Genomic DNA, 19,879 nt, shown 5'->3' on the forward strand with positions numbered 1-19,879 from the left:
TATCTTAATTCCGAAATTGGTTAAGAGTCATTTGCAAGTCTATTTTAACCAGTCACTACTAACGTGTTGTTTATATTAAAAAAAATGTATGAGTTGAATTTCGGGTATAATTTTCACGAACAACAAACCCGAGGAGTTGTTTTATTGGACTTACATCACAATTCCCTTTCCCCTTCCTTAGAAATGAGAAAAGAGCTTCGAGGGGTGTTCTATTTATATGTACACGAAAACAATCAATCACATTAAGTATCACCAAAGATAAAGGATATCTTTCCACTGCACTTTTATAATCAGAAAACTGAGAAATATTTTTTCAGGTAGTAAACACAGCAGCAATTTTACCTTTGGTCAGCTTTCCTTGAATATCTTAGGTGTTGCTTTGTTTCGTGAACAGCTTAAGAACATTGCACCATCGGTGCATTTAGAAGTGATCGCATTAAGCACTAATTTTTACACAAAAACTCTACCATTTCACCAAACACAACAATTCACATTCACATTTCAGACAACTTTGAGCACATTACACCTTCAGTTCTTCAAATATCTCGTCTATGGCTTCAGTTAGCCTTTCTCGATACTCTGCATTCCTCTTGAAATACTTGCAGACCGCCGCTGTCTGCTTGTCGGTGAAGAATGATTCGAACCCGTCATCTTCAGATGGATCCACTATCTTCTCGGCCTGGCTCTCATCCATCAGCACGATGGGCAAGTAGAACACTTGGTAGATACATCCGAGGAGTTTTTTCGACTTGTAGTTTCCCAGAAGCTCCTCGAAGGTGAATTGCTGGAAATCGGTTCCAAGTTGGTGAGCCGTGTTGTGGAAGGCTTCGTAATAGATCTTCAAGAGCTCGAGGTCATGTTTCGCACGAAATTGTCGAGTGGTACTGACGAAGAGAAACAGTATGATGTCCAGCGTCGGTGGACCGTAACGGGGAATTTGAAGATCTAGTAGCTTCACGGATGTTGGAGTTGCGTTGTTGTACGTGAACATCATGTTGTTGATCCACAAGTCTCCATGGCACACCACGTTCAGGATGTCCCAAGGTTTCATCATTTCCTGCGCGTGCGGAAAAAATGTGGCCTTCTTGGCTTCGTATTTGGAAAGGGAATCTTGAGGCTTGGGTACAAGTTTCGCAAGTTGAAGCACCGTCTCCATGCTCTTTTCGAACATGTCCTTGATAAGCTTACCTGCATCGGGAGTAAAGACTATTTCTTTCAAGAAGGGATACAATTGGATCAAGGGCGTTCCCTTGCGCCTTTCGGCAACTGCGGAAGCCGAGTGAAGTTTTGCCAGCGCTCGAAACACCAGAACACAGTGTTCGAAATCTAGAGACAGTTTGCGATCAAAGAGTCGATGACTGCTTTGTGACAAGTCTTCCAGCACTAGAAAATCATTGACGCCATTGCTCCGCGCTAAGTAACACTCCGCGTAAGGTAGAGGAACATCCAGTTCGGAGAGGTCTGGAAGTATCTGCGTGTAGAATCCGACTTCTTTCTCGAACAAACCAGTGTCGACGGCAACATTCTTCTGGCCTTCTTGCTCCGGTAAGGACTTAACGAAATACTGAAACTTTTCTTCGCGGCCATGGATTAAGACCGTCACGAAGAGTCGTCTGTGGGCACCCATGAATCCGGACACCTGAGAGTTTGCTGAACTCAGAGAAAATTCCTTCACCGAGAAGTCGTCATTCTTCAGCGTCTTCTGGATCACGGAGACAACATCTTCTTTGGTCAGAATCATCGTTTCGCCGGGAACGCTCAGTGCTTAGCCAATTCTACTTGCTGCTTGAAGTGGAGCTAGTCTGGTAATGGGAAACGTGCCAAATGCTGTCTTGTCAACGTGATTGTCGGTATTAAGAGACTTAAAAGACATGACCTTCAAGACATTAGTGATAATGGTACTTAAACATGATCTGTAAGTACGAAAGATCGGAGTGTGAATGGACGATAAGATTAGATGAAGATAAATATACTGGTGACAATTTCGATGACAGTGACAGTTCAAAATATTCTACAAACGCTATCTCCCTGAAATTGATGTTTCTTTGGTTCAGTTCACATTTGAGATAAAAGATTTTGCTGATGGCGAAGTACATTGTAATCAAGTTGTCCTGTGTTCGATATCCGGTGAGACACATAGTGGCTCGGATCCCACATGAAACTGTACGTCAAGTCTAATGTTGGTAACCAGACGAGACTATTTTTGAGACGAGACGGCATTCTTACGACACAAGACCGACCAAAATCACGTCTCGTCTCGTACGCAACAGTACTCAAGTCCCGATTAGCGTATCTGTTCATAAAGTGGACTTAACACTCAAATCCGTTGAGATATTTTTTTATGCTTTTCATCATACATTACGGTATAGTACCGATTAACTTGTGTTTGAGTAAATATATTTGTTCGTTTTGAGGAACTTAATATGTATATACTCCCTCTGTCCCATAATTATTGTCCGGTATTGTTTGTTATCCCAAAATACTTGTCCGATATTCAAACTGTGACATTTGTATATACAGAAGAAGAAAATGAAACACGGGAATGAGTCATACAACGTTATTACCCAAGGATCAGTACAAATTGGCCGATCAAGTATCCAAAAGAACATAAATAAAAAGTCACCATTTTGGCATACCGGACTATAATTATGGGACAGAGGGAGTATATTGGAAAGCCCATTGATGAATCCATGACTTAATACACACACACATGTACATATACTAAACTTTATTTTTAGAAACGACCTTTATACAAGTGAGGTTAGCGTGGCGAGACAAAAAAGATGTTCCCTTATAAGACTGTCAGGCTGAACTGTGCATATGTGTGATTTTTCATTCAACTATAACATCATCATCTGTTTTAGAATATCATCACTTTATTTATTGAATGCGATTAAAGAGTTTTGATGGGTGCCAATCATCGTATATATTCGTAATCCCTACATATTTAAATATAAACTAACTAACTAACTCTCTAGCCTTCTTAAACCCGAAGGTTCATGGCTGCAGCAACACAGGCCTTCCATCTTTCCCTATCTTGAGCAAGATCTATATACTCTTTTCCATCCCTACCGATTTCCTTTAGGTCCATCTCAACGTTGTCCCTCGATCTTCGTCTTGGCCATCCTACAGGTCTCTTACCATCAGGTTTCCCAACAAGAATCCTGTAAACTCCTCTTTCCTCTCCCATTCGTGCCACATGGCCTGCCCACCTAAGTCTTCTTGATTTAATTATTCTAATAATGTCTGGGCATGAATACAAATTATGTATTTATAAATTATGTAACCTTCTCCACTCACCTGTCTCCTCATCCCTTTTAGGTCCAAAGATTTTCCTAAGGATCTTACATATTTAAATGTATGTTATATTATTATTAGTTCTTGTAAGCTGAAAATAGGAAATATTTGCTACAGTGCGATAAAGGTAAAGTGATAAAAAGGTAAAGTATTCCCCTGCGCATAGCACCACGCCATGAAGGCGTATAGGGGGTGTGGGGGTAACGCCCCACACTTTCTTGATCCGGTCGTGAGTGGGGGTGATGTGATCAGCATCACGCCCCTGACCGCCTTTACCCCCCAAAAAGCTATATTTTAAAATCTTTGAGGACAATGAAAAGAAGTTTGTAGTATATTAAGTAGCAAATATTCGTAGGAATTTTTATGTGCAGTACGTGTAAACTGAATAACTTTAAGTTTAAAATTTTTCTGCAGACATCTACACAAGAACAAATACGATATAACATTATCTAGCTTACAGTAATATAAAGACTAACCTGATATGGCAGTTTATTCGAGAATCTGTAAGCAATGAAATATCTAATTCCAGTTTCTGATTAGTACACGTAGATTATACAGGGTGAGTCAAAAGTCCCTGACCACCCCTTGTAAAATGAAAGAGAGTGTAGATGGCAGCAATTGGTCATGGTAGTAATATGTTTGGCCTAGGGGAAAACTTTTTGGTGCATGTCATGACAACGTTCGCCATCTTGGATCCAACTTCATTTCTATAAATGGGGGGGGGGAATGTGGGGTATGGTTTTGGACTAGAATTTCACCAGGAATTCAGTGGTGAAGTCAGATTTATGAAAACTTTAATGATAAGGAAGTTATGGGCATATGAAAGTGATAATTACGTATCATTTGCAGGTGCTGAACCATGCCATTGGCCAAGGCCAACGAATCCAGATCATAATGCTGTGGGGGAGAGGGGCAGAAGTGCCCGTGCTGTAGCTCGTGATTTCAACGAACGGAACCCTCAACGGAACCCAGTGTCGCACGTTGCAGTGTCCCAGTTGCTGACCAGGTTTGAAGAGAGCAGTACAGTTCAGGACAGATTCATAAATCTGACTTCACCACTAAATTCCTGGTGAAATTCTAACCCAAAACCATATCCCACATGCCCCCCTTCCCATTTAAAGAAATGAAGTTGGATCCAAGATGGCGGACGTTGTCATGACATGCACCAAAAAGTTTCCCCCTAGGCCTAACATATTACTACCATGACCAATTCCTGCCATCTACACTCCCTTTCATTTTATAAGGGGTGGTCAGGGACTTTTGACTCACCCTGTATATCTCCATTACAGAATGAACGAAGCGTCAAATTGTTCTCTTATATTTAACAATCAGTTTCGGAATATCAAACTTTTTGACACAATCCTTAAAGTGTCTTTCTATCATAGGTAAGTAATTGTCGCTTTTATTACACAAATCATTTTAGTTATTGTAACACTAAATAGTGAATATAATTGATATTTCAGTCGATTAGTGGCGGAGATTAGGGGGCGTGGTCCCTTAATTCTAACTATCTCCCAAGAGAAAATAAGCTGTTCCTGCACCCCCTGTTTTTACACTCAATGGCCACCACCGTTTACGATTATGGTATTTAATGGTGTTTTTTCAGATAGGTCGGAAGTTTCACTTCTTAAAAATTAAATTCCTGCAAGAACTCGTCTACTACCTCCGTCAATCTTTCCCTGTAAGCTAAGTGGAATGAATGTATTGTATTACACTTACCTCGAACTAACAGGTATTTATTTCATTTCTGAAGTGTTCACTTTCGTGCACCAGTAGTATAGATGTTTGAGTATTTCACGTTGCCTTGCACATTGACAAAACTTCTAGGGGCACTGGATATAGCTAAATCATTCCCGTCCCCCCCTTCCTGGACATTTGTGTAATCGTGTTATTGTAATGATAAATATTTAGGCAAAACGGTAACTTAACATAATTTATTGTTACTTATAACTCTATGTTACAAAAACTCCATTAAAGACATGAACAATAACAAAACACAATCTGTCTCCACATAGCAATATCCACAGTCTATCGTTATATTTTCTTCGTTTTCTTCTCAATGTCTCTCAGTTAATATTCATGTTGATATGTCATCATTTTGTGTGGTATATTGTATTTAACAGTAGTTTACTTAATCAGCTTTTACTCATTTGAAGTTCACATAAGTTCTACTATTCCCTATCCACTGCAAGAATGAAGTAATGCAAACGAAACCACGTGACTTCTAAGAAATAGTTCCTTTCCTGGGTGTTAAATCTGGTGCTCTTTACAGCTTATAATATCAACTATTCGAGAAAAAGCACTTCGGTCAAAATGCAATTTTACGCAGACAGTTTTTTTTTAAATATCAAACACTAGAGATGTGATATCACTGTTTAGAATCATTACACATGCCGAATATAAAATTTTACTGATAATATTTTATTTAATTGATTCAGTGTGACTTTAAAACGCAGTTTATGATGTGCTTTTTCCGGAACACCCTATATACAAAGTCCCACCAACTTCGATACAACCATATTGAGTAATGTGGCTGTGCTGATAAAATAAACGTTTAAATATAACAACATTTTTGACAATAAAAGTTGCGTATGTAGACATCTCTTAACTAAGTTTGGGTTTCACGCTTGCATTGGTGATGGTCATATACATTTCCCTCGAACCCCCCTACCCCCTCCCAAACCTCTCGTTACAAATTTGAAATCTCGCTAAGCCCCAGACTACAATACCGCAGCTTATCAGCTGTAATTAGATGAATTAGAGCAATATGGGAGAAGAAACACTCTGGAAATATGTGGTGTTTCTGATAACCAGAATCAAAATTTGTTTGAAATCGTAAAAATGGTAGGGCGAGTTTTAGATATTGAAGTAGATAATCAAATGATAGACACCTGTCATAGATTAAAGAAGCCTCCTTAACAAAAATCTGCAGCCATCATTGCTAAATTTGTTAGGCGAGTAGATAAGGATAAATTTATGGAAAGGAGAAAGGTAAAAATAAATCTAAATTGTCTTAATTTGGGTTACACTAACAATGATATGATATACATTAAACAAAGTCTCACCCCTCTTAGAAGGAAATTATATAGTGAAGCCAGAGCAATTAAACGATTAAGAAATTATGCCTATGTATGAGTAGTGTGATTTGTAATAGGATGAGCACCACTTATAAGTGTAGAAAAGAAGAGCTCAAATGATTAAACAGCCCGATTTGCCCACACTTAAAATTATGCCAAGATCCTCTTATTCCCCATTTCTTCAAGTGTGATATGCTCTTAATCCCCAAGAATTTTGAATCCTAGTGTAGAAAAGAAGAGTTCATATGCCCCGATTTGCCCACACTTAAAACAATGTCAAGAGGGGGCATATAACCCAATCGGCCATGTGTGTACATATTTAAATCTAAAGAATTTTGAATTCTAGTGTAGAAATGAAGAACTCCCCTCAGACAGATTTGCCCATGTGTGTAAAAGCTACATCTCTCAGTTTGTTGTCCATAAACTTGTCAAAAATATGCCCCTCTTGATATTTTTTTTGGCTACACTTAAAACTAAGGCAAAAATGCTCATATTCTCATGCTCTTCAACTTACAGATCAATACAATAGGACAAGGTCAGGCTGCAAATTGTTTCATGTTTTTTCTAATCTTTGATCAGTTTCATGTCTCAGCCAGCAATAAATTATCCACGCCTGGGAGATTTAATATGCTTGCATGCAAGAGATAAAATTTACACTGTGCTCTTTCAGGGAAAATTCCCTATACATGCCATCATGTTATTGACTCCAAGGGAAATTCTTAGTAAAAAGAACATTGGCCTCTTGCATGTATGCATGAATTGGATTCAGGTTTTGCCTCGTTCAGATAATATTTACCCGAGTGAGACTTACAGATATTCATTGCATAGTTCAAAGTCCAACTTTGAATTGTATTTAGCTGATATAGAGCTCATAACTTCTGGGTTCTGATATTCAACGTGTATTGCATGTGGACATACTTCCATGGCTTATATGTTTTATAATCAAGAGGCCCCCAGGTCTGAAACGTGGTAGTGTGTGTGGGCCTCCCCTGATGGCAAAGTGTAGGTATTATTGCCTTGTAATCAAGAGGCTCTGGGTTTGAGTCCTGATAAAATGTGTAAGATTGAAATACATGTGGCAGAATAATATCCCCACACGTGAGATTTTGAGAATATTCACTGCTAGTTGATATACAGCTGAGGTTTGAAACCTGGTAAAGTGTGTTGTACAACAGCATAAAAGAGCAAAATTATTTTATATTGGGGATCACCAGAGCCTAGTTATTGCTGTTGTCTGGGTATAAAAGCACCAGCTCAGCCACTAGCTGCTGTTATAATTGTTTTGGCATATTGTCCATATATAAACAAACAACAAAAATGCCAAATCAAAAATATTGCATTCAATGCAAAAAAAAATATATCTAGTTCTAATTGGTCTAGACACCGGTTTATTTGTGACCGTAAGAAATGCAGAAGGGCCACAAAAATGTGTCCAAGATGCCATAAAATATTAAGCAAGGCTTATTACAAACGGCATAAGTGTATTTGTTATAAACAGTCATCAACATTGCCCCCACAACCATCTACATCTGGTCTGAAAAGGAAGCATGAAACACCTGTTAATGCTGGACCGGCAAAGCAGCCACGCTATGCACCACCTATCCATAGCAGTTTTAATGGCCAATTAAGGGATCACCGGTTTGTATCAGAGCCAAAATGTGACATTAAGAATTTTTTGAACAGTATAAATCCAGATGTGCAGGCAATTCTAAATGCACAAAATGGCTCTTATAAGCTGTCCCTCAAATTGTTTACACAATATAAGAAGCCAAATGGCACAAAATTTACACAGCCCCACATAACAGAAACTGTACCGGTATATTCAAATGCAAATTCAGACAAAATAATAAGCAGTTTGATAGATCAATTGAATATTAAACACTCTGAATTTGCGGCAAAAGAGTCTGGATGGAGCCTATGCGGATCTCCACACAAGTTATATATTAATATTTCTGAATTCAGCCCATTACAAGGATCTACATATCTGCCATTACCTGACAATATTAAAAACAAAAGAGCCGTGGTCAATATTGAAAATAATGATGAGAAATGCTTTTTGTGGTGTATTTTAGCTGCTTTGTTTCCAGTTTTAAGGAATCCTCAGAGAATAACTTATTATAAACAATATGAACACAATTTTGATGAAGCAATGGAGGGCATAGAATATCCAATGTCTGTCCAGAATATTGATAAATTTGAAAAAAAGGCCAGGGATATCAATGGCAAACAATTATCTATTAATGTTTTTATTTGTTCTACTGGCCGTGGCAATTGCTTGATAGAACCTCTCAGAATCAGTACATTTGATGATGATTCTGCTATTCCGATTGATCTGCTCTTAATTGAAGAGGATGACACAAATCATTACACTCTGATACATAATCTTCAAGCTTTAGTCAGAAAACAACTAGACAAATCCAATACAATATTCAAGTTGTGTAGAAGATGTTTAATTGTATTTGATGGTAGAAAAATGGTGAATGGTGTTTGTGAAGTGAATGCAGAAATTGCTAAAAACAAGTTAATTGAGCATCTGAAATACTGTGGCAACCATAAACCTGTTCATATGGTGATGCCTAATCCAAGTGAAAATGCCAAATTCAAAAAATTTGAAGCCTTGTTGGAACACCCAGCATATATAGTCTGTGATTTTGAATCAAATCTCAAACCTCCTGCATTCTGTAGCCCAGATCCTGATGAATCTTCAAGTACATCATACCAGTTACATGAACCTTCTAGTTTTTGTTATATAATTATACAGAATGGTGTTGCTAGTGAACCACACTTATACATGGGAGCAGATGCCATCAAAGAATTTGCAGATAGAATAGAAAATGAGTGCCATGACATAGCATCTAATGTCTTATTAAAATCAAAACCTATGTTGCCTTTAACAGAGAAACAGATTAAAGATTTCAACAATGCAGAAAAATGCCCGGTATGTGATTGTGAATTTTCAGATACAAATATCAAGGTGAAACACCATTCTCATACAGATGATAAATTCTTAATGGCCCTGTGTAATAGCTGTAATATTAAGATCCAGAGACCAAAATTTATCCCTATATTTTGCCATGGAGCATCCAATTATGATTTCCATCATTTGATCAGGTACGAGGGGTTTGACAAGCAGAATTTAAATATTTTAGCTGAAAATAATGAGAAATATATTGCCATTAGCAAAATAATTAAAGTTAATGGTGTTCCTATTCACTTAAGATTTCTTGATTCATACAGAATTTTATCGGCTAGCCTGGCTACACTGGCCACTCAATTATCTGATGATCAATTCAAAATCACATGTGCTTTGTTTCCAAATCAGGAGCTGAAATTAATTAGGCGGAAGGGTGTATATCCATATGATTATGTTACAGATTTTTCTAAATTTGATGAGTGTTCTCTGCCACCACAACAAGAGTTTTACAGCAAAATCAGAGGATCTGGAATCACTGATGAAGATTATCACCATGCCCAGTTGATGTGGAACAATTTAAAATGCCAGACATTTGGTGATTATCACAAGGCATATTTAAAACTTGATGTGACCCTCTTAGCTGATATACTTGAGGCATTTAGGAAATCTTCCATGCAAAATTATAAGCTGGATCCAATGTATTTTTACAGTGCTCCGGGCCTAGCATGGTCTGCAATGTTTTTAAACACTAAAATGCAATTGGATCTGATCCAGGATCAAGATATGTATCTGTTTATGGAACAATGTATAAGAGGAGGCATGGTGCAATGTTCTCAGAGATATGCCAGAGCAAATAACAAATATATTCCTGATTATGATCCAGCACTGCCATCAAATTATATATTGTATGTGGATGCAAACAGCCTGTATGGTTATGCCATGATGAAAAAATCGCCATATGCAGGTCTTGAGTGGGTCGAAGATTTCAATATTGAAGATCTTAAGGATTTTGATGACAGTCACTATGGCCTGTTCTTAGAGGTTGATCTGACAATTCCTGATGATTTACACAACACATTTTCTGATCTGTCCCCAATTCCTGAGGTTAAGTGTTCATTTGGCTCTAAACAGAAGAAATTGATGATGACTCTAGAGCCGAAACAGGATTATGTCATATATTACAAAAACCTCCAGTTCCTGATGAATCATGGTGTTCAAGTGACCAAAATTGGAAAAGTTTTGAGGTTCAGGCACTCAAGATGGTTGAAGCCATATATTGATACAAACACAGAGCTTCGAACATCTGCAATGAGCCAATTTGATAAGACCTTGTTTAAATTGATGGTCAATTCAGTGTATGGCAAAACAATTGAAAATGTCAGAAAACATATTGATGTTAAAATAATTACTGACCCCAGCCGGAGCAAAAAATTGATAGCAAAGCCCAACTTCAATTACAGAAGAATTTATGATGAAAATATGGCACTTTTCAACATGAAAAAAACAAAGATTAAGTTTGATAAGCCTATTTATGTAAGGGCTGTGATATTGGAATTGGCCAAATTACACATGTTAAAATTGTTTTATAATGTGTTGAAGCCTTTTTATAAGGATCGTGTAAAACTGATGTACATGGACACAGATAGTTTTGTTCTTGATATTCAAACAGAAGATGTTTATCAAGATATAGCACAGCCTGAATTGTTTAAATATTTTGATACCACTGAACATTCAAAAATTAAACCCCACAACAAAAAGGTGCCTGGCAAGTTAAAAGATGAGACACTTGGTGATGTTATTGTGGCATTTGCTGGGTTAAGGGCCAAGATGTACAGTTTTGAAACATGTAGTGGCGCTGTTGCCAAAAAGGCCAAGGGCATTGGCAGAGTAATTGTTGACAAAGAGCTTGAATTTGAAGATTACAAAAATTGCCTCAAATCATGTAGCACAATCAGAACATCAGAATCCAGAATTCAGAGTGTGGATCACTTGTTGACTAGCAATATTGTAAGAAAAGTGGCTCTGGACCCAAATGATGATAAGAGATGCATTTTATCATGTGGCATACATACTTCACCATGGGGTCATTGTGATTTGAAAAGTGGCAAACAATGCCCAATTACAGAGCATGATTTGAAATAAATAAACATGCCTATGAACTTATTTGGGTTCAAAAAACAGGCTATTATGGACCTGCCAACACCACAACCCTCTTCTGATATAATATCTAAACTAAGTGCTTTGTTAATTATTCATATGAACAGCATATTTACAGATGTTGATGATGAAACAGGTAAAACATTGTACATATTTAACAATAATTTAAATCATTACCAATTACCTGTAGGTAGTCAATTGCAATTTATTACAACCCTTGAGGGTAATGTCAAGATTTCAGTAGGGAGAAATATTTATAGAATTAAGCACTCAAACATGATTTCTGGCACTGTATATACTGTTTCTGCTGGTGACTGCTTATATATTGAGGTCCCTGGGTCATATGACAAGCTTATACCTTTTTTTATAGAATTAAGAATCAGATATTCAATAATAAATAACCACTAAAACAAAAATGCCTAATGATATATTTGGCCATACAAGACATGAAGATCACAGTGATGAGATTCTAATGCTTGATGTCAGAGTCAAGAAATTAAGAAGTGATTTACAAGCTTTACAAACCACACTCAATGTCAGTCTTCAACTAGAAATTACAAATTTACAATCACAATGCATGGACCCTCTTCTTAAAATTGATTCTGAACTCAAATTATTGCTTCAGAAATATACTGATCTGGCAACATTGGATAATTTTCAAAGTTTAGAAGAAGCTGTAGCAGCTCTTCAAGCCAAATTTAAGACCCAGGCCACCAACTCTGAGCAATTGAAACAGCAATTGGAAGAGCAGATAAATAATATCCAGACACAGCTCCAAACAATTGTCAAAAGCATAAAATCACAAGAAGATTTTGATCTAGTGATTTCCACTCTAAAAGAACAGATTCAATCACTCCAAATACCTAATCTGGACCCTCTGAACAATGCCATAGCCGAGGTTAAAGAAAAAATTGAGACACTTGAAAATTTTATGAACAACTTGCCATCTTCTGATGCTTTGAGTGCAATAACTCGGAGTGTTGCCAACATTAAGCTGCAACTTGAAACATATGAAGATTTTGGAAAAATTCAAAGTACCATAACCCATCTTGAGGGTACAATAGCAGCAGTGCAAAGTGATTTGACAAATGTACAAGAATCTCTAGAATCCCGCCTGCCTGGTATTGTAGACACACTTGTCAGTGTCCAGCAACAGATCACAAAGCTTGAAAACCTCAACACTGAATCTGAGCTATCTCATTTTCATCACTTGATCGATGATATCCAAACAAAACTTGAAATTTTACAACAATCAACACCCACTCATGCAGATATAGCCCTGCTCCAAAATGCTATGCAAAATGTGGCTGATGCATCTGAATTAAATAATGTGAAATTGGCACTTGAATCTTTGCAAAATACTGTAACAAATCTGCCTACATCACAGGAACTTAAAAATATTAAGAGAGCTGTGAATCGCATATTGAAATCAGAAGATATCAAGAATATCCAGACAGAGATCAAACAACTCACTCAGACAGTGGTCACTCTACCAACTAATCAACATATTAATGAACTGCATGCCCTGTTTGAGGATATCAGAAGACAGGTCCATGATCTTACTGCTCAAAATTCAAAATTGGCAGTAAAAATATTTGATACAACATATTTCCTGTTATATATATTGAATGAACCTTGTACTTTTCATGAACAACAAACCTGAGCAGTGGTTTTATTGGACTTCCATCAAAATTTCCTTTCCTCTTCCTTTGAAATGAGAACTCCGAGGTGTGTTATTTTTACATTTACACAAAAACAATCACATTAATAAGTACCACCATAGACACAGGGTACCTTTCCATTGCACTTTTATAAGCAGAAAACTGATCAATATTATTTTCAGGAAGTAACATGGCAGCACATTAATTTTGGTCAGCTTTTCTTGAATATCTTGCGTGTTGCTCTGATTCGTGAACAGCTTAAGAACATTACACCACGGCTGCATCTAGAAGTGATTGCACAAATCACTAATATACGCAAAAACTCTACCATTCCACAAAACACAACAATTCACACTTATATTTCAGACACTTTACACCTTCAGTTCTTCAAATAACTCGTCTATGGCTTCAGTTAGCCTTTCTCGATACTCTGCATTCCTCTTGAAATACTTGCAGACCGCCGCTGTCTGCTTGTCGGTGAAGAATGATTCGAACCCGTCATCTTCAGATGGATCCACTATCTTCTCGGCCTGGCTCTCATCCATCAGCACGATGGGCAAATAGTACACTTGGTAGATGCATCCGAGGAGTTTTTTCGACTTGTAGTTTCCCAGAAGCTCCTCGAAGGTGAATTGCTGGAAATTGGTTCCAAGTTGGTGAGCCGTGTTGTGGAAGGCGTCGTAATAGATCTTCAAGAGCTCGAGATCATGTTTCGCACGAAATTGTCGAGTGGTGCTGACGAAGAGGAACAGTATGATGTCCAGCGTGGGTGGACCGTAACGGGGAATTTGAAGATCTAGTAGCTTCACGGATGTTGGAGTTGCGTTGTTGTACGTGAACATCATGTTGTTGATCCACAAGTCTCCATGGCACACCACGTTCAGGATGTCCCAAGGTTTCATCATTTCCTGTGCGTGCGGAAAAAATGTGGCCTTCTTGGCTTCGTATTTGGAAATGGAATCTTGAGGCTTGGGTACAAGTTTCGCAAGTTGAAGCACCGTCTCCATGCTCTTCTCGAACATGTCCTTGATAAGTTTACCTGCATCGGGAGTGAAGACTATTTCTTTCAAGAAGGGATACAATTGGATGTGGGGCGTTCCCTTGCGCCTTTCGGCAACTGCGGAAGCCGAGTGGAGTTTTGCCAGCGCTCGAAATACCAGAACACAGTGTTCGAAATCTAGAGACAGTTTGCGATCAAAGAGTCTATGGCCGCTTTGCGACAAGTCTTCCAGCACTAGAAAATCATTGACGCCATTGCTCCGCGCTAAGTAACACTCCGCGTAAGGTAGAGGAACACACAGTTCGGAGAGGTCTGGAAGTATCTGCGTGTAGAATCCGACTTCTTTCTCGAACAAGCCAGTGTCGACGGCAACATTCTTCTGGCCTTCTTGCTCCGGTAAGGACTTAACGAAATACTGAAACTTTTCTTCGCGGCCATGGATTAAGACCGTCACGAAGAGTCGTCTGTGGGCACCCATGAATCCGGACATCTGAGAGTTTGCTGGACTCAGCGAGAATTCCTTCACCGAGAAGTCGTCATTCTTCAGCGTCTTCTGGATCACGGAGACAACATCTTCTTTGGTCAGAACCATCGTGTCGCCGGGAATGCTCATGATGAGTGTTTAGCCAATTCTACTTGCTGCTTGAAATGGAGCTAATCTGGGAATGGGAGACGTGCCAAATACTGTCTTGTCAACGTGATTGTCGGTATTAAGAGATATGACCTTCAAAACCTTAGTGATAATCGTACTTAAACATGATCTATAAGTACGAAAAATAGGCGTGTGGATGGACGATAAGATTAGATGAAGATAGATATAATGGTTACAGTTTCGATGACAGTGATATTTAAAAATATTCTACAAACGCTATCTCCGTGAAATTTATGTTTCTTTGGTTCAATTCACAATTGAGATAAGGGTCTTGCTGATGGCGTAGTGGTAACGTCGTAGCATTGTAATCAAGAGGTCCTGTGTTCGATATCCGGTGAGACACATAGTGGCTCGGATCCCACTTTAAACTGTAGGTCAAGTTTAGTGTTGTTCATGAAACGAGACAAGACGGCATTTTCACGAAACAAGACAGGCCAAAATCTCGTCTCGTCTCGTGCGCAACAGTAGTCAAGTCCCGATTAGCGTATCTGTTCATAAAGTGGACTCAAAACTCAAATCCGTTGAGATAATTTTTGATGCTTTTCATCACACTTTACTGTACGATTAACTTGTGTTTGAATAAATATATCTGGGCTTGTTGAGGATGTATTGGAAAGTCCATGGATGAGTTTATGACTCGATACACACACATGTACATATGCTAAACTTCATTTTTAGAAACGACCTCTATACGAGAGAGGTTAGCATAGTGAGACAAAAAAGATGTTTTTTTCTAAGAGTGCCCAGCCGAACTTGTGCATATGTGTCATTTTCCTTTCATCTATAATATATCATCTTCTGTTTTAGAATCTCATCATTCTATTTTTTGAAAGCGATTAGAAAGTTTGGATGGTTGCCAATTATTATATATAACATATATATTTAAATATCTATTATGTAATATTATTATTAGTTCTTGTAAGCTGAAAATTGGAAATATTTGCTACAGTGCGATGAAAGCTATATTTAAATATCAGTGAGAACAATGAAAAGCTGTTTGTAGTACAGGGACCGGCAGAAAAAGCTGACGGTTTTGAAATGTGCATATAAAAATTGCCATTAACAGTGCTTACATTAATTTTTCTTTAATTTGAAAATTGTGTCCATTCCTTACACATTCATGTAGCCTTGCACTCATTCGGAATTGCCGCTATTTCTATAGTTGGTAGTCGCCCTCACAAGCATTTCATTCGGAATTGCCATTATTTCGTTGCGAATAGCGAAAAGTTAACTTGAGATTACCAATTGTTGTTCAAACGGTTCAAATGTTCAAAAATGGTGTTTACCTTTGACACAATTGGATTATTTCGAAGGAAGGTGAATGCCGTGTCAGTCAGAATACGATACTGCCTTGGGTCAGAACTTTTCGAGATAGAGGGTCAAATCTGAAAAAGAATGTCGATGGGCATGGTCCGGGAAATGATTCCTGGACGTGTAGTGTCAAGAAATGGTGACGTTCCCTGGCCTCCTCTCTCTCCGGATCTGCGGATGTGTGATTATTTACTCTGGGGCTACCTCAAATCAAAAGTGTATGTTGAAAGACCTCACACAATTGGTGATCTCAAGTTAGCTATTCGCAACGAAATAGCGGTAATTACGAATGAAATGCTAGTGAGGGCGACTTCCAACTTAAAGGCAAGGCTACATGAATGCGTAAGGAATGGAGGTTTATCATTTATCGGACACAATTTAAAAAATAAACTAATGAAAGCACTATAAATGGCAATAATTTTTGTAGCAATTTTGATTATTAAACCTTGCATTACATTAATTGTTTTGTTTATATACACATTTCAAAACCGTCAGCTTTTTCTGCCGGTCCCTGTATATTAAGTAGCAAATATGCATAGCAATTTTTATGTGCAGTACATGTAAACTAAAAAGAATGGCTTCAAGTTTAAACTTTTTCTGCAGACATCTACACAAGAACAAATACGATATACGTATAGATATAACATATACTATGTTACAGTAATATAAAGACTAATCTGATATGGCAGTTTATTCGAGAATCTGTAAGGAAAAAAATATCTATTTCGAGTTTCTGATTAGTAAATATGGAGTATATATATCTCCATTACAGAATGAACTAAACTTCAATTTGTTATCTTATATTTAACAATCAGTTTTGGAATATCAAACTTTTTAGCACAATCTTTAAAGTGTCTTTCTATCATAGGTAAGTAATTGTCGCTTTTATTACACAAATCATCTTCAAGAAGTTATTGTAACTCTAAGTAATGAATGTATCAGATATTTCAGTCGTAGCAGCGATTGGGTGGGGGGCGGCGTGGTCCCTTAATGCTAACTATCTGCCAAGATAAAGTAAACTGTTCTTGCACCCCCCAGTTTTGACACTCAATCGCCGCCACTGTTTACGATTATGGTATTTAAAGGTGTGTCTTCCAGTAGGTCGGAATTTCACTGTATTACTCGAACAAACAAAACAATTTAATATAATTTTAGTAAATTAAATCACTTCTTAAACATTAATTTCCTGCAAGAACTCCTCTATTATCTCCGTCAACCTTTCCCTGTAAGCTGCGTTGCTTTCAAACTCACGCAGAACAACTTCAGTATGCCCGTGTTTGCAGAAATATTCAAACTCGTCCTTTGTCGAGTCCGTGATATTCTCGTGAGTACTGTTGTCCAGGAGTAAGAAGGGCACAGTGAAAGCTTCGTTAATAGCACCAAGAAGCTTCATGGACTTGAATTTCTCCAACAAAACTTCGTAAGTAAATTGCGGGAAAACAGTTCCCAGCTGGTGCACCGTCTTAGAGAAAGACTCATGATATAACTTGAGCAGATCCTCCGCATATCTTTCACGGAAACCACGAGTTGTGCTCACAAAGATAAAGAAGATGATGTCCAATGTTGGAGGACCGTACCTTGCCGTTTGAAGATCAAGCAGCTTGGCGGACACAGGTGTGCCAGAATCGCCGTACCTGAAGAGTATATTGTTTATCCACAAATCTCCATGACATATGACGTTCAGAACGTCCCAGGGCCGCACTAGGTTGCCTCCTAGTTCAAGAAGACTGCATCTCTTAGAATTGTACTTCGAACTTGATTCTTTATGCTTGGGCAGAAGCTTCATCAGCTCCCCTATCGTAGTCATGCTATTCAGAAACGTTTCTCTATACATTGGGCTACCGTTCTCAGAAAATAGCGTCTCCTTCAGTGTGGGGTACAGCTTGTTCAAAGGTACGCCTTTGCGCTTCTCCAAAACTGCTGATGACGCGTGAAGTTTGGCTACTTCCTGAAGGACAAGAGCGCAGTGCTCGAAGTCTAAGGGTTGCTTAGAGTCGCACAGTCGGTAGCCAGTCTTGGACAAGTCTTCAAGCACCAAGAAGTTGCTCGTCTCGTCGCAGAGAGCGTGGTAACATTCGGGGTACGGCAAAGTAACGCCAAAGCTTGACAGGGTGGGGAGAATTTCGGTGTAGCAACTGACCTCTGTAGGAAATGCTTCGAGTTCTGTCGCCAACTTCTTTTGACCATCTTGTTCCGGCAACGTCTTCGCGAAGAACTGGAGCTTCACAGTCTCACCTTTGTGGAAAACCGTCACAAACAATCGTCCATGGTTGCCCAAGAACCCAGACACTTGGGAATTAGCTGCCGACACGAAAAATTCCTTCACCACAAAATCGGACGTCTTCAGGACATTCCGCACCACAATATTCACGTTCTTCTCCGTTAGCCAATCACTTTTGGAAGGATTCCCCATATTGGCTAGTTCTTCACTTAAGCAGAAGGCGAAAAGCGGTCTCAAAATTATGTGGTATCACCCCAGAGGCAAAACACAACTACAAAAAGTGATAAGTTAGAACTAAGACTGCATGATGAGTATAATTTTGTTATCACAGCGGTGAATATAATTTTTTCTTATCACCGTAAGCTACAAAATTATCTTGCAAACTCGTAATCCCATACAAGAGATAAGAGCTTATATAATAGACAGTAACAAAACAGATTCAATTTCCATGGAGGTCCATGATCAAAGAATACGTTTTGATTGATTTAGTTTATTGTTCTTCGCTTTGCTGTCACTTTTGGCTAATCGCGAATGTGAGTGATCATATGATGAAATTGATGCAAGATCACTCACAAAGAACACCCACATGGCAGGATTCGAATCAGGGACCCCTGTTGACAATACCGTTTTGATATTATAATAACAATTAAAGCATTAGTTATGAATTTAAAATTCTGTTATATCCATACGTACTTACTCTAACTTAGAATAATGTCCTAACCATATATATCCTAGATCTAAACTATTTTTTTTATTTTTATGAGGTTTTCATTTGGACTGGGAACTTAATCAGATGTGCCAGTCCACTGGACGAACAATCTCGCAACCGTGGATCCATGGTTCGAGTCCTGGCTTTTGGATGGGTGTTTTCGAGTGTACTTTCATTAATTTTATGTAATCATCACTCATCCTAGTCGTCGCGATTATCCAAAAGTGGCAGAAAAGCGACGTTAAATAACAAAAGTACAAATGCAGTTGAATTAAATATTTTTAGCTCCTAGAAATTACTGACAAGGATGTGTCCTGATCGCACTATCTGGTATCTATTCTTCTACAGGGGAGTGTCAAATTACCGTAAAGGCTCTGTAACCTCCCAATGGCAACGTACGGAAGGTTGAGATTAATGTGTGGACGTGGTTCTATTTTGACGCAAAACACACACTGTTCAGTTGCATATTCCTTTTTTTAAGTGGGGTTGTTGTTATTTGTGCTTTCAACACGAACATCATTCATTTAGTTGCATAATAGATTTATTTGGTATATTTCACATCACATTTCAGCCACTTTTTAGCTAATCATGAATATGAGGATGAGTGATGATATGATGAAATTGACGAAAAGATACTTACAAAGAACACCCATGCCCCGACCTAGATTCGAACTCAGGATCCCTGCCATCTAAGCGCACTATGATAACCATTCAGCCACGGAGGCCGGCATGTAGTAGCAAAAATGTAATCAAACAAACTGTTTCGCCTTTTTAAGAAGATCCTGTGTATGTTAGCGTGCGTTATTGAGTGCGTTTATAGGATAGAAGCAGATTCAAACATTATCTTATCGTTCAGAGAATTTTCGCTGAAGCCAAAGTT

The 19,879-nt window shown here is 38.3% G+C and overlaps 3 protein-coding genes across 3 annotated transcripts; all 3 read right to left on the minus strand.

Annotated features, from left to right (window-relative positions):
* Window positions 1-207: 207 nt before the first annotated feature.
* Window positions 208-1,805, minus strand: LOC146005235 (uncharacterized). Its single transcript, XM_083144318.1, has one exon. It carries the CDS (start codon window positions 1,739-1,741, stop codon window positions 521-523), a length of 1,221 nt encoding a protein of 406 aa, XP_083000444.1. The 5' UTR covers window positions 1,742-1,805; the 3' UTR covers window positions 208-520.
* An 11,232-nt stretch (window positions 1,806-13,037) lies between these two features.
* LOC146005283 (uncharacterized) lies at window positions 13,038-14,717 on the minus strand. The gene has a single exon (XM_083144404.1). It carries the CDS (start codon window positions 14,696-14,698, stop codon window positions 13,478-13,480), a length of 1,221 nt encoding a protein of 406 aa, XP_083000530.1. The 5' UTR covers window positions 14,699-14,717; the 3' UTR covers window positions 13,038-13,477.
* A 2,119-nt stretch (window positions 14,718-16,836) lies between these two features.
* Window positions 16,837-18,551, minus strand: LOC146005223 (uncharacterized). The gene has a single exon (XM_083144301.1). The coding sequence runs from the start codon at window positions 18,480-18,482 to the stop codon at window positions 17,241-17,243; it is 1,242 nt and encodes a 413-aa protein (XP_083000427.1). The 5' UTR covers window positions 18,483-18,551; the 3' UTR covers window positions 16,837-17,240.
* Between the last annotated feature and the right edge of the window lie 1,328 nt (window positions 18,552-19,879).

The sequence above is a fragment of the Lepisma saccharinum genome, chromosome 23, assembly GCF_977018435.1.
Source record: "Lepisma saccharinum chromosome 23, izLepSacc3.1, whole genome shotgun sequence".
Classification (NCBI taxonomy): Eukaryota; Metazoa; Arthropoda; class Insecta; order Zygentoma; family Lepismatidae; genus Lepisma; species Lepisma saccharinum.